Source organism: Haplochromis burtoni, unplaced genomic scaffold (genome assembly GCF_018398535.1).
Source record: "Haplochromis burtoni strain Fernald_Lab_line unplaced genomic scaffold, NCSU_Asbu1 Contig_240, whole genome shotgun sequence".
Taxonomy (NCBI): domain Eukaryota; kingdom Metazoa; phylum Chordata; class Actinopteri; order Cichliformes; family Cichlidae; genus Haplochromis; species Haplochromis burtoni.
Window position 1 is genome coordinate 936,407 of NW_024582601.1, and position 12,082 is coordinate 948,488.

At 39.7% G+C, this 12,082-nt stretch overlaps 3 protein-coding genes across 5 annotated transcripts in view; 2 read left to right on the plus strand and 1 right to left on the minus strand.

The window, feature by feature from the left end:
* The window catches only part of zhx2a (zinc fingers and homeoboxes 2a), a 25,308-nt gene extending 24,001 nt beyond the window's left edge, over window positions 1–1,307 (plus strand). For both annotated transcript variants that reach the window (XM_005937666.3, XM_005937667.3), the window contains exon 13: window positions 393–1,307. The gene's annotated coding sequence lies outside the window, so the exon portion shown is untranslated. The remainder of the gene's footprint in view (window positions 1–392) is intronic.
* derl1 (derlin 1) lies at window positions 781–9,300 on the minus strand. Its single transcript, XM_005937664.2, has 8 exons — window positions 8,951–9,300; window positions 7,412–7,523; window positions 7,235–7,299; window positions 6,567–6,593; window positions 5,939–6,034; window positions 5,708–5,760; window positions 5,480–5,590; window positions 781–4,368 (listed from the first exon to the last, which is right to left on the minus strand). The coding sequence occupies exons 1-8, from the start codon at window positions 9,101–9,103 to the stop codon at window positions 4,227–4,229; spliced, it is 759 nt and encodes a 252-aa protein (XP_005937726.1). The 5' UTR covers window positions 9,104–9,300; the 3' UTR covers window positions 781–4,226.
* A 1,130-nt stretch (window positions 9,301–10,430) lies between these two features.
* Window positions 10,431–12,082, plus strand: part of tbc1d31 (TBC1 domain family, member 31) — a 14,342-nt gene continuing 12,690 nt past the window's right edge. Inside the window, exon 1 of one of the 2 annotated variants that reach the window (XM_014338531.2) lies at window positions 10,431–10,847. In XM_014338531.2, the coding sequence (XP_014194017.1) occupies window positions 10,777–10,847 (71 nt within the window). In that variant the 5' untranslated portion in view covers window positions 10,431–10,776. The remainder of the gene's footprint in view (window positions 10,848–12,082) is intronic. The other variant, XM_005937663.3, reaches the window with a different exon arrangement.

Below are 12,082 nucleotides of genomic sequence, written 5' to 3' on the forward strand. Positions count from 1 at the left end.
CTAAGAGATTTATTCATGCCAAGTGAAGCTTGGCTTAAATAAATGGTGAACTGCTCCTTTTTTAAGATGCCACAGCTGCAGCCTCCGGCTATCCAGGAAGTTATTAGTGTGCAATTACCTCTGATTGGTCCTTCACAAAGATAGCAGACACCATCAATTAGCATGGAGATGGACTACATGTTCACACACAAATCATTACAGTCACAAGAAGGCAGAGCAAAGGGAGCAGATGACAATAGATTTCTGTTTCTACTGTATGTCCACAACAGCAAACTGTCATAAAAATATTGAATTCTAATCTGGGGAAGCAGATGAAACACATTTAATTTGAACACGAAAGGAAGAACTGTAACACAAGTATTGATTCAGGCTTTGTCTCTGGTTCTGTACAGTACATCACTGACTGCTGAGTCACCGACGACCTGAGATGACCAAACATGGAAGCAGTGATGTCATTGTCTGCCTGTGATGTCATCCCAACATCCTGGGGGACTGTGGAGTTGCACCATTAAAGCACTTGATGGAAGCGTAGACCCTGACATTTAGAGGAGTGCCAAAGCTGGACTTGATGCATTGCTCTTACTACAGTGCTCGCTCTCTTTGTTTTTTGTTTTTTAAGAAAAAAAAGAGCCCTGTAAATATTTTCTGTATTACTAGAGTTTGTACAGTTTTCCTGAGAAATTTTTTTTTTTTTTTTTTTTTTTTTAAAACTGTTAGCAGTCGGACGTACCGCCCACGGGACATTGGATGGTTTAGGGGACTAATAGGACTGCTAAGGGGTTAAAGAAAAAGGCTAACTGTTGTCCCAAAAACCTGGAATGTTCGGTTTGGTTTTGTTCTTTGAGATCAAACTGTATGATATAGTCTGTCATTTGCTGAAGATCAGACGTATTTTTTGAAAATCACTACTCATTATGAGTAGACTTTGATGGCACTTGCATATTTCCCTGTGGTAGTGATAGATATTGTCATGACCGCCTGAATGAAAACTGTTAGGAACTTTTTTGTAACTTTTTGCTTGTCTTCTGCACCTTAACTCGCCCTCTGTAGAATTACAGTAGAGAAGATGGAAATCACTCAGAAGTGTCAGAGCAAAGGAAGTAGTAGGAGTGATGGTATCTTTTTGTTTTTTCTTTTGGGCAAACTGAACACAGCTACAGCTTCACCGCTGGGAGACCAGAGAATGAACACAAACAGCCACAGACCAAGACTAACCGCATTAGGGTGGATGCATGAACGCTCCGTACATCCTAAACTCTGTTATCTTTCCTCATCGGCTCGCTCCTGCGTCAGAACCCGAGGCATGTCCAAGACACTGAAACAGTACAGAATGTTCACGTTCCTGATTAACTCCACCGAGCGGAGGGCGGAGTGTCTGTTCGATCGCACCGTGCTGCCTTTTCAGCTCTTATCAGACGTTTCCCGTCGGCCTCAGAAGTGGGCAGAGCACAGCCGGGCTGAGGATTTCAGCTTAGCGGTCCAGTGTTTTTAAAAACTTGCCTGAAAACGCCAAAAGCATATTTTTGAAAAACCTTTTAATGCATGGCACACAATAATCAAAGCTCCTTTACTTGAGCCGTGTCAGGTATCCACTTTGCTCAGCTGCGATCTGTGAGCACACCGCTGGTGATTACGTAGGTTCTTCTGATCAAAGCCAGATCGGGTTCAGCTGATTTCTGTACAGACAGACATTTGGAATGTCACAGCACCCAAAGCTGTCATGAAATACTTGCATGTACTTCAACTTTTTTTTTTCGTACTCATTTTCAAGAATGATTAAAAGAAATAAATATTTAATGATAAATATTAAATATTTGTGCAGTCAAAGAAAGTTCAGTTAACCCTCGGTTTAACAGCAGGTGTATGGCTGTGCGCTGGCTGAATGTCTGTTGCTGCTGCTACGGCTTTAGTTTCACTTTCAGTTATGTATCTGGGATACTGTAATTTTGTTTTTTTCTTTTTTGCTAGTATGAAATACAGCTTGTATTTTCATTTTCTACTTACAGTCTGCTGTAACTCAATAAAAACACAACCAACTGTAAAGCCTTCCCTTGGTCTTCCGGTGTAAGTGACACACACCAAATTTAAAGCCTTTTGTGAAGGTTTGGCATTAACAGAATTTCTGCATTCAGTGCTCATAAAATGTGGTCTAATCTTCATCTAAGTCACAATTGCAAACACAGCCTGACTGTAGGGGGTTTGCATTGAAATGAACTGGGCTATCACTGTGTGGGCTGGGGAAAAGGATGCGAAGGAATTTAGAAGAACCCCACCCACACCTGTTTCACTTCAATATTTCTGGAGTGTTTTGACTGAAGAACCCTCATCAAGTCATACCACAGAATTTAAATCAAGATCAGGTTTTTTCCCCCTCTTTAACCATTCTGTTGTACCTTCAGTTGATTGACTGCTGCTCTGATAGTCTTCTGTAACATTTCCTGGCAAAATTTTGAATTGTTTCACTTGGCGATCGCAAATGTTCCAGGCCAGCAGCCACAAAATGTACTCTCTCCACCATGCTACAGAGTTGGGATGAGGTTTTGGTGCTGGTCCTAGCACCATGTATGCACCATGCTTCAGTTGATCCATCTACTGTTCACTAAAACCTCATCAGAAATGTTCTCCGTGAAAGGATGGCTGTCAAAAAGCCATTTATAGGGAAGGGAAACGAACGAGGTAGAGACATGCAGAATTACGCAAAAAATGAACTGAAAATCTGGCAACAGTTCCTATGGAGAGATGAATCCAAATTTGAAATGAATTGCTGGTTCAAACTGTTCATTGCCATGATGGAGAGAGGTAAAACAGTGAGTGTGTACAGCCATCTGTAAAGGACGGTGGAGGCTCTGTCACGGGGTGCAGCTGCACATCAGCCAGTGGTTTTGGAGATATTGTCAGAATTGATGGACACAGAAACGTACGTTGATCCTCATGTAACAGAATACGGAAAGCATCTGATTGGCAATCACTCCATTTTCAGCATAATGATCACAAAAACACTTACAAATGCAGTAAAATCATACCTGGATAAAAAAACCACACAATGGAACACCATCAGAGCCAGAGCCCGCACCTCAACATCCTTTCAAGAAGTCTGGAGAACCATCCCTGAAGTCTATTCTGTACAACTACTCTCTTTTTTTTTGGCCTTAAATACAGCATGTCCATGTATGTTTGCACATTGTAATAAATCACTGCACCCACTTTCCTAGCAAAATATAAAGAAATCAGGAATTCAAGACTTTTGCACAAAGAGTTTTGACTTTACTACTTGTGGCTGTTGTAAACGTTACTTTGCTTCCCCCGACTATTTCCTGATATTTAGGGAACAAATGATTTCCAAGTTAATATCCAGATGGATAAATATTGACAATGAGTGCTAAATGTGTGTTTTATTATATTAAGGTGATTTCCAATGTCTTGTTGGCACCTGATTGGCTGAATGGTTGTCTCCTGTATAAGTAAGACAATGACACACTGACTCACTCAACCTTTCAATAAACAATTGTTATATTTACAAAAAAAGAGCAGGATCCTATCTTTACCTCATTTTTTTTTTTTCTTCAGATGAAATCAGTAAAAGATCCAGGTCTGTGCCACAGAGGCTCACAAACATTTCACACCAATGTAGAATCAGACCTGGAGACAGTGCTCTCTAAATAGCTTTGCCCATGTTCTGCTGAGGGGACTGCTGGGAGCACGCTCCCAGTGCATTGGTAATTACAATGTAATCTGATATGGCATCACAGAGAGTGAGAGGAGGAGGGGGAGGAACACAAGAGTTGAAATCCACAGCGTGCTGGTGTGCAGCTGCAACATCTCTCATCTTGACAGTCCAATGGCAGGGTGGGTTAGAAAGGCGGAAGAGGGATGGTAAGAAGAAGATGAGAACGAAAGAAGAAAATAGACGCGGCAGTCAAGAATAATCACCAAAACAAAAAAAAGAAGAATTTAATTTTCTATCTTCCTAACATGGACACATTTCCAGTAGTAAAAGTAGAGCTGACTACTTAATGAACAGAGCCTACAGCCAGAGTCCGGATCCTGCTGTGCAGGGCAGTGAAATGCGTGCCTTCTCAAATTTGATCCTGTTGTATCTTCTAAAGTTAACCATGAATTAAATTTAAAGTCTCAAGATTCAACAAGAACAAATTCAATGAAGAAAGCGTTTAAATCTGAGAACAGCTGCCCAGCTCTTCTGGCAGCTGAGAGAGTGCAGTTCTCTCTCATTCGTCCCCAAGTCGGAAACCTTGCCCCCAGTTGTGACGTCCTCCGAGTCCCCCTGCATTGTCCTGGGGAGCTTGCCTCCTGGTCGGAGGGACTCCAAATCCGGACACCCCTCCCCTCCTGTTAGGAAAGAACCGGTACCTGCAGAGAGATGTTAAAATGTGATCTCTGAACTCAATCAAGCAACAAAAGCTGTTTGGTTTTGGTGAGAAGAATTAGCATTATAAATTTTAAATGTGACAAAAGCACCCATAGCTACACCACACAAACATATCTGTGTTATCGGTTTTTTGATAATTTGTTGTCTGCCTTGACTTTGTTGTTACATGATTCTGTGACAGACCCTCAGCCCCTCCACTGGGAAATTAATTTTCAAACATTTGACTCAAATAAGTGATTGGACGGGAAATCAAGAGGCAAAATCAACCCTTTTAAAAGACACTTTAGATATCAGTTTGTGTTTGAAATTTTAACCGAGCAACAGAGGGTTTCATAATTGTGGAAATACAACCCTATCATTAAAAATAAACAGTACCCAATTTAAACAGGACCACTCTCCCCTTCGTGGTCATCTCCTCAGGCAGTGCAGCAATGTTTCCAACACCACTGCTGCATTTGAATCATTCTGTGACAGTCTGGCCATTTCCATGTGTGCATGACTGAATCTCCTTCAGCGTCTCTGAGTCATGCTCACTTGCACATGGTCCGATTAGGACCTTCAGAGAGTGATCTAAATATGGGAGCCTTGCTAGAAGCAGTGCAGCTCTTCTAAAGAGCCAAAACCACAGATGACTTCATGATTGCACCTTGCAAGGACGAGCAACAAACACTTTCAAACCCCATGTCATTACAGTTGTGGTTACCCCTTGTGCTGCTGGTTTGAAAAGACTATATAACTTTGCCTGTTAGTTATCAGTGTGGCCACCAGTGACAATTACAACATGACATTAACTGATAAAACAGTCTTAGAGTTGCAAAGAAGTAAACTGTAAAACTGACTCATTAGGCAGGAATGCACATTTGCTGTAAGAGCCACAACAACTAAGTCTTCTCACAAAGTAAGGCTAAAGCAGCAGATTCTCCAAGTGTACTGAGATAAATGAGAGTTTAAACTCTGGATTGTGACAGGCGATGTGTTAATAAAAAGCTCCATAGTGTTGTTTTAAAGCTGAGTGCACTTCAGTAAATGCAGTGATAACACTTAAACACTAAAACGGCGCTTCTGAAATGCTGCGCGTGCACACAAACGTACAAGAACTCTGGCGTGGAGAGGAAGGCGCGTCCTCCCAGGTCCATGGGGTATTTGAACATGAGGAAGAAGTAGAGATGGCCCACCAGGTTTCCTGTCAGTTCATTCACAAATCTGCACAAGAACAAAGAGAGGAAGATTACTCACAGGAACACCATTACACAGTTAGTACAAGTTATTCCCCAGACTGGAATACAGATTTAAAGGCTTTGATCTAAATTTGTTACTTACGATCCTCCGATGATAAAGTTGAACGCCAGAATGACCCAAGGTAGATAATGAGCCTAGAACAAAGCAGCAGAAAATTGTGTTCATAAAAATCCTTGAATTATTTATGCTGAGCTAGCATAAACCGTCACAGTTACGTCATTGGTGGAACTATGTGTATTTTATCCTTTCTGATATTTCTGTGAAACGTGAACCTGACAAGAAGATAGAGCATTCAACATTTGATGGGCGTACCTTAAACTGCGTTCCAAACCAGAAGGAAACCACGGTGTCTTTGTTGAACTGAGCCCAGATGTACAACACAGACATAATCAGCGGGATCATCAGCAGCTGAAAAGATGAACAAAACCAGCAAGTCACAATCAACAAGCCAGGAGTATTTTTACAGTACGTTTGCAAAACATCTAGTTTATGTAAGTCTGATTCATTTTTCTGCACATTGTCATCCCACGACCACCACAAGTTCATTGTCACATACCATCAAACAACACAACAGCCTGGCTCTGTGCAAAGACAGTCAAATCACTTACTAGCACACCTAATAGTTAATGCGCTGCTCTTTAATCTGTGCAATTTTATTTTTTTCCTAATGCAACTTCTTGGCCAGGAGCAGAAAGAAATGGTCTGGATATGCTTTGTGAAATGCCGCATAAATTAGTAAGCTTTAGAGGAGCAGGTGGCAGCGTCTCTGCAGTGTTTATTTTTTTTCTCCAAAATGTAAACCTTTCCTTTTTAAAGTGGGTGTCTTGTGTTATGAAACACTCCTAAGATTTCAAAGGACGGTTGTAAACAAATGCTTTATATAGACGCTACAGCAGTCTACATGCAGAGAGAGAGAGAGACAGATGAGGAAGATGCTCACCTGCATGTTTATCAGCAGCCCGGTTATCTGCAGGTTGAGTCAAGGACGACAACAATAGAATCACAGCTGGAGCTGTACAATTAGAACAGCTGGGGACCGGGAGGTTGCCAGTTCAAATCCCCTACACCAGTTTTTGGAAGCTGCCAGTCACCTCTGCCGTTTCCACTTGAGCAAGGCATCTGACCTTGGCATGGGAGACCCACACTTTTTTTTTTTTTTTTAACCGTTCTCACCATTTAGCTGAACTGACAAAAACTGAACATGTTGTTTGGATGAGGTAGAGTTTTGCTGCTTTTCCCATATAAAGGAGAAATGTCTGAGCAGCAAGCACCCAATCTGAGCTGAACTCTCACAAGAAGACAGAGAGCTGAGATGTGGGCCTGAGTGTACTGCTGGTGCTGCATGTGACCTAGATTAGGTTTCTCTGCTCTGCAGGGGCAGACTGACACTGGGCCGCTGGCACAGAGCCACCCTGACATGGCACACTGCTGCAGCGAACGAGAGAGAGGCAGAGAGAAGATGAAAGAGAAATGCAGGAGGGGTCAGAATGAATGGTAGAGTGGGAAACAGGCTAACAGGGAGGTAGCTGGATGATGAAAGAATGATTTCCTGTTAGGTGGATTAAAATGTGAGATTTTAAAACAGGAATTGCCAGTTTGAAAGGATACAACTATGCAGATCCAGTTGAAGAGAAGCATGAAGATATAGTCTGCAGGCCTGCCATCAAATGACCCTGGTATAAGAAAAAGAAAATCAGGACGAAGATGATGATGATGACACAAATGAAAACAAGATGCTAGAAAGAGCACTGTTTGTTTATAAACCGCCTAGGCCGGTGAGCTTACCTGTCTCTAGCCGAGTGGAGTAATGGTAGAGGAAATAAAGGTTGACCAGGTACAGGAAGCCGGTATTAGGAGTTATTGGGAAATAAAGAGTGGCTGTCACTGGTCTCCAGATCTGAAATAAGCAGAAGAGTTATTAACCCAACAGAAAAATCAGTAAGACATCAACGTCGCTGTGCCTGTTTGCACATCCAGATGTTCACCACCAAGTCTGTAACACATTAAGTCTCATGTGGGTTGCAAATTATTACTTCCTGTGTGGTATTCCTCTGCAGAGTGTGTGTTTCCTCACAGTAATATTTGAAAATTGGTAAAAGAAGTTGAATCAATACCACATTTAAAAAAAATAATGGGAATTAATGGTTAAATTCCCATTAATCCGGAGGCAAAAGAAAAGATGCAGTTACAATTTAAAGGAGTGTCTGATCATACCATTATCCAGTTTTTGTGCCGTCAAACAAAAAAAAAAGAAAAAAAAATCTTATTTTGTTGTTTGGGACTTGACAAAAGGTTAATAACTTTTCAATCAACAGAGTCTCATATTCAATGCTTTCACACAGCTTGCGTGACCATCTTAACTATAACTTGACATTTTATAGGCTCATAAAGATCAGGGGGTTATATATAGTATACTGACTCTGCACTACTGCACTTTTATTTCAGTTTATTTTGCTTTCTTTTATTAGCCATACAATAGGCTGCCTACATAATGAAATTAACTGTGGTTTTAATCAACATGTCCTAAGATTAATAATCCACAGCAAGAAAGTCCAATAATTCCAGAAGGTGCATGGATTGTTCAGTGAAAAGAAGCTTATTCCTTCACTTAAGAAAACACAGTAATACCACTGCAAACAAAGTACATAGCAAAGTACTGTATTAATGCTGTAATTATTTATATTTAATATTCTTCAGATTATCCCTTAACTATAGATGTGAGATACATTTCGAATTACTGAAGGTGGAAATCATGACATGTCCTTCTAAGTTAAGTACTAGAACTGATATGAAGTGAATTACTTGGTAGCTACTTTTCAGCACTTAAAGTGATCACACTGACCGATTCCCTTTGCCCTGAGCTGTGTTTGATTACTGATTTACACCTATGCCCTAAGCTTGCACGAACCCACTTAGAGGCCTTCACAGTGCCTGAGGGCCTAATTTCATAACATCCCCTGCAATACATGTCTCCACCTTGTGGACGAGAGCGCACTAAAACTAACTTATATTTCCGCAACAAATACTTTAAAATAAAACATGTCTATACTTCTCTGGTAATTAAATTATAAAAAAATATGTATTTGTTTTCATATTTGGTTTACATTTCAGCGTCACTAAATATCCAAGCATTTTGACAACATCCGGAAGTCCCACCCTCCTGCGTCTCGCCCTCTCATTGGTTGCCCCACACTCAGGCCTCCTGAGTTAGCAGTGCTAGCCACCTGCTAACTAACTCCTAGTTTCCAAAAGACAGTAACTCAGCATTTATCCGCTATCTAATCCAACAGACAGACAAGTTACCAAAAACCAAGAAACACTCACATGAAATCTGCTGAAGACCATCTCCGGAAATAGCAAGAGATTCCTGATATCAACCAATCCCAGTTTGCCTATAAGGGGAACAGCAATGGAGGCAGCAAACCAGTACCGGGTGATGAAAGGGATGCTTCTGAACCAGTCCCCGATATCTGACATCTTTCCATAGGATTACTGCCAACTTTGAGACCTGAAATAAAATTTCCTCTTTAACAATTCCCTAAAGTCCTTCCCAAATCAGCGACTGCTTCCTGTCTTTATATCACAACTGCTCCACTGTTAAGTTTACATGACGTGGCTAATCACGGTGAGCTAGCTTCAAAATACGATGAAGCCACTGACATCAGAAAGGAAACATCCGGTTTAGCTCTCCAAAGTAAAACCCAATTCGAGAACTGTTACCACAGACTGGATAAAACAAAAAAATTTTTTTACTTACTATATGACTATTACTGAACTAGAGACAAATAAAATCAAAAATATAATTTAAATTATTATTACCAATTAACAAACTACGTTTATCCGAGGCAAATAATGGAAAATTACGCATTTTTGAGCTTACTGAAATGCTTTCATTTTAAAGTTAAACGCTTGTTGCAGAAAACAGCACTTGTGATTGGATACACACATAAAATGAAGAATTTTAGAGAAACCATTCCTGTTCGCGCTGTGTAAAAGTGTTACAAAGGTCCTTAGGTAGTATGATCAGTTCGTGGGGTCATTTATAATATTAAGGATGTGCACAGTTGACGATAAAGTGTAAATACATGCCAACCCGTGTGTGCTTGCACATATATTGACCAAATTCGTTTATAAAAAGCTCTTAATTTAACAATTTAAACCGGATGTGTTTTCAGTATCTAACAATATCTTGTTTGCCTTACATTTTATTGCACTTCCTGTGAAATTTGCAAACACGCTCACTTGACCATCCAGAGGCAGCCAGCAACACAAAGAGGCGTGCCGAACGACGCCGTTCTCGCAGCCCCCTGTGGAGATCTAAAAACAGACCACAAGAAGAGAACTGGGCACGAAATAATGCTTTTTAAAAAAGTGGTGGCGATCAGTTAATCGTAATTAATTATCAGTTCAGTTCAGGGTTCAGTTGCTGGAGTTTACCTTTTATCTTTCACTCTGCCTTTAAAGAAGTGGGTGAAGGATTTGGATATTTTACTTACATACTTAAGTATTAGAATGGCTTTTGGAGGTCTGACATATGAGATAAGAAAACTTATGATAATAAAAAGAATAACTGAAAAACTCGGAGCTTTATTGTGTGGATGTAGATGAATGTATGAATAAATATATAAAATAAACAAATATACACTAATACATAAATAAACGTCACGTATTTTTTTTTTCAATTTTATTTTTAAATAAAAAATTACTCAATATTCACTTTTTTCTGGGTCTTGTGGAAAAAGAAATTTACAGGGGTGAAAAAAACCTCGCGTTCATGTTCCTTGGCCACGCCTTCTGCCGTATTTCGTCAATTTTGGGCGACAAAATAACTGTTCTTAAACCCAACCAATAAAATAAACAAAACAATAACAAGTGAATACAACCTGTTCGTAGGGGGTCAGCTAAACCTTTAGGGCACTACTTAAATCTGAATTACATTGCTAAGCCTTAATCGAGGGCATTAACGGTTTCTCTCATTACCGCACTTCGTCAATGTTACTCTTTTAAATTTGCCGCTGTTTACCCCGCCTGTAAAAAGATTAGCCGGCTAACCTGCTAGCGGGGAAGCCATGCTATATCATAGTGACATTAAGTTAACTCAAGCGGTGTTTTGTAAATTTACCTCCTGAAATGTGTGGACTTTTTTGAAAATGGAGGTGACGGACATTGGGAACAAAGAGGAGGGTAAAATCTGGCATCGAAAACCAACACCGGGGAAGAGGTAGGTTTAATTTTCACAAAAGTCTTATTTAGTTTCTCAGACTGTCAGCAGCTGATGCTGCACGGACTCATTTACATGCGGGGCATCTTTATTACACATAGCGCTCTAAGTTGTCAGTCTGTATTCCCGTGATTGCTGTATTTTGGCACTCTTACTTTAAGTATTTTTGCTGTCTGTTGGTATTTACATAACGAATACTGATTCGTTACTACTGTTGTGATGAGTTATTTTATTTGCTAATTGCAATCAAAGAATTAGTTATGTTTTACTAGTTCATTAAGGCAGCAGTAATCCTAGAAAACTATGAAACTTTAACTGTAGTTCTAGCAAATCGCAGATTTACAAATGATTTATGTTTGAATGTGAATCAAATTAAAGGAAATTTTGAATAAATAAATGAAAATCTTCTTCACAAGTCTCTGACTGGCTTCATGAATATAAAAATGTTGCGACTAGTGCACTGTGACCTCACCCCAAATTTCACCCCAATCAAACATCCATGGATGAGACATGGATGAAATTGTCTATGGCAATTATTTATTATTAGTCCTTTATTTATCCAGGAAAAAAAATCTCATTGAGATTAAAAATCTCATTTCCAAGAGAGACCTGGCATTTATTTGTTTGCTGTTTAGTTCAGTTTCTTTTGAACATGGAAGCAGTACACAGAAAGTCATGCAAAATACACTGCTTCACTTTGGCTGACTTAGTTGACATATCCAAAAGAGTGGGAAGAAGTGCACACTTATTTAACCCCACTCTTTGCCAGTAAATCCATTATTGTTTATCCCGCCTCTTTATTGATATTAACCTCAATAACAACAATATACATATTTATAATTTCACGTTTACTTGCATTTACATACACTGTGTGAAATACAAAATCCAAATACCTCCAATTTTGGTGTGTTGATTGCAAAATCTGAATAAACCTGGAGTACCAACTAATTAACCAGAGACATTCATTGACATTCAAACATCTCTCTCTTTCTTATACCTAACGAAAACCTTATCTTTATACCTGTTTCTGAACTGCTTTATCTTTGCACATTGCTTCAGTTCTAGTTTCACTCCACACACAGAAACATAAAAATATTTTCTTGTAGTACGCACAGTGACTGTTTTCAAATTAAAAAAACTTAGGTCAACTGACTTAGGTCAACTTGACATCTTAGGTCAACTGAACTCCTCCTCTTGCTGTTTAGATGTCCTGCCAACAAGTTTTTTCAAAAAGG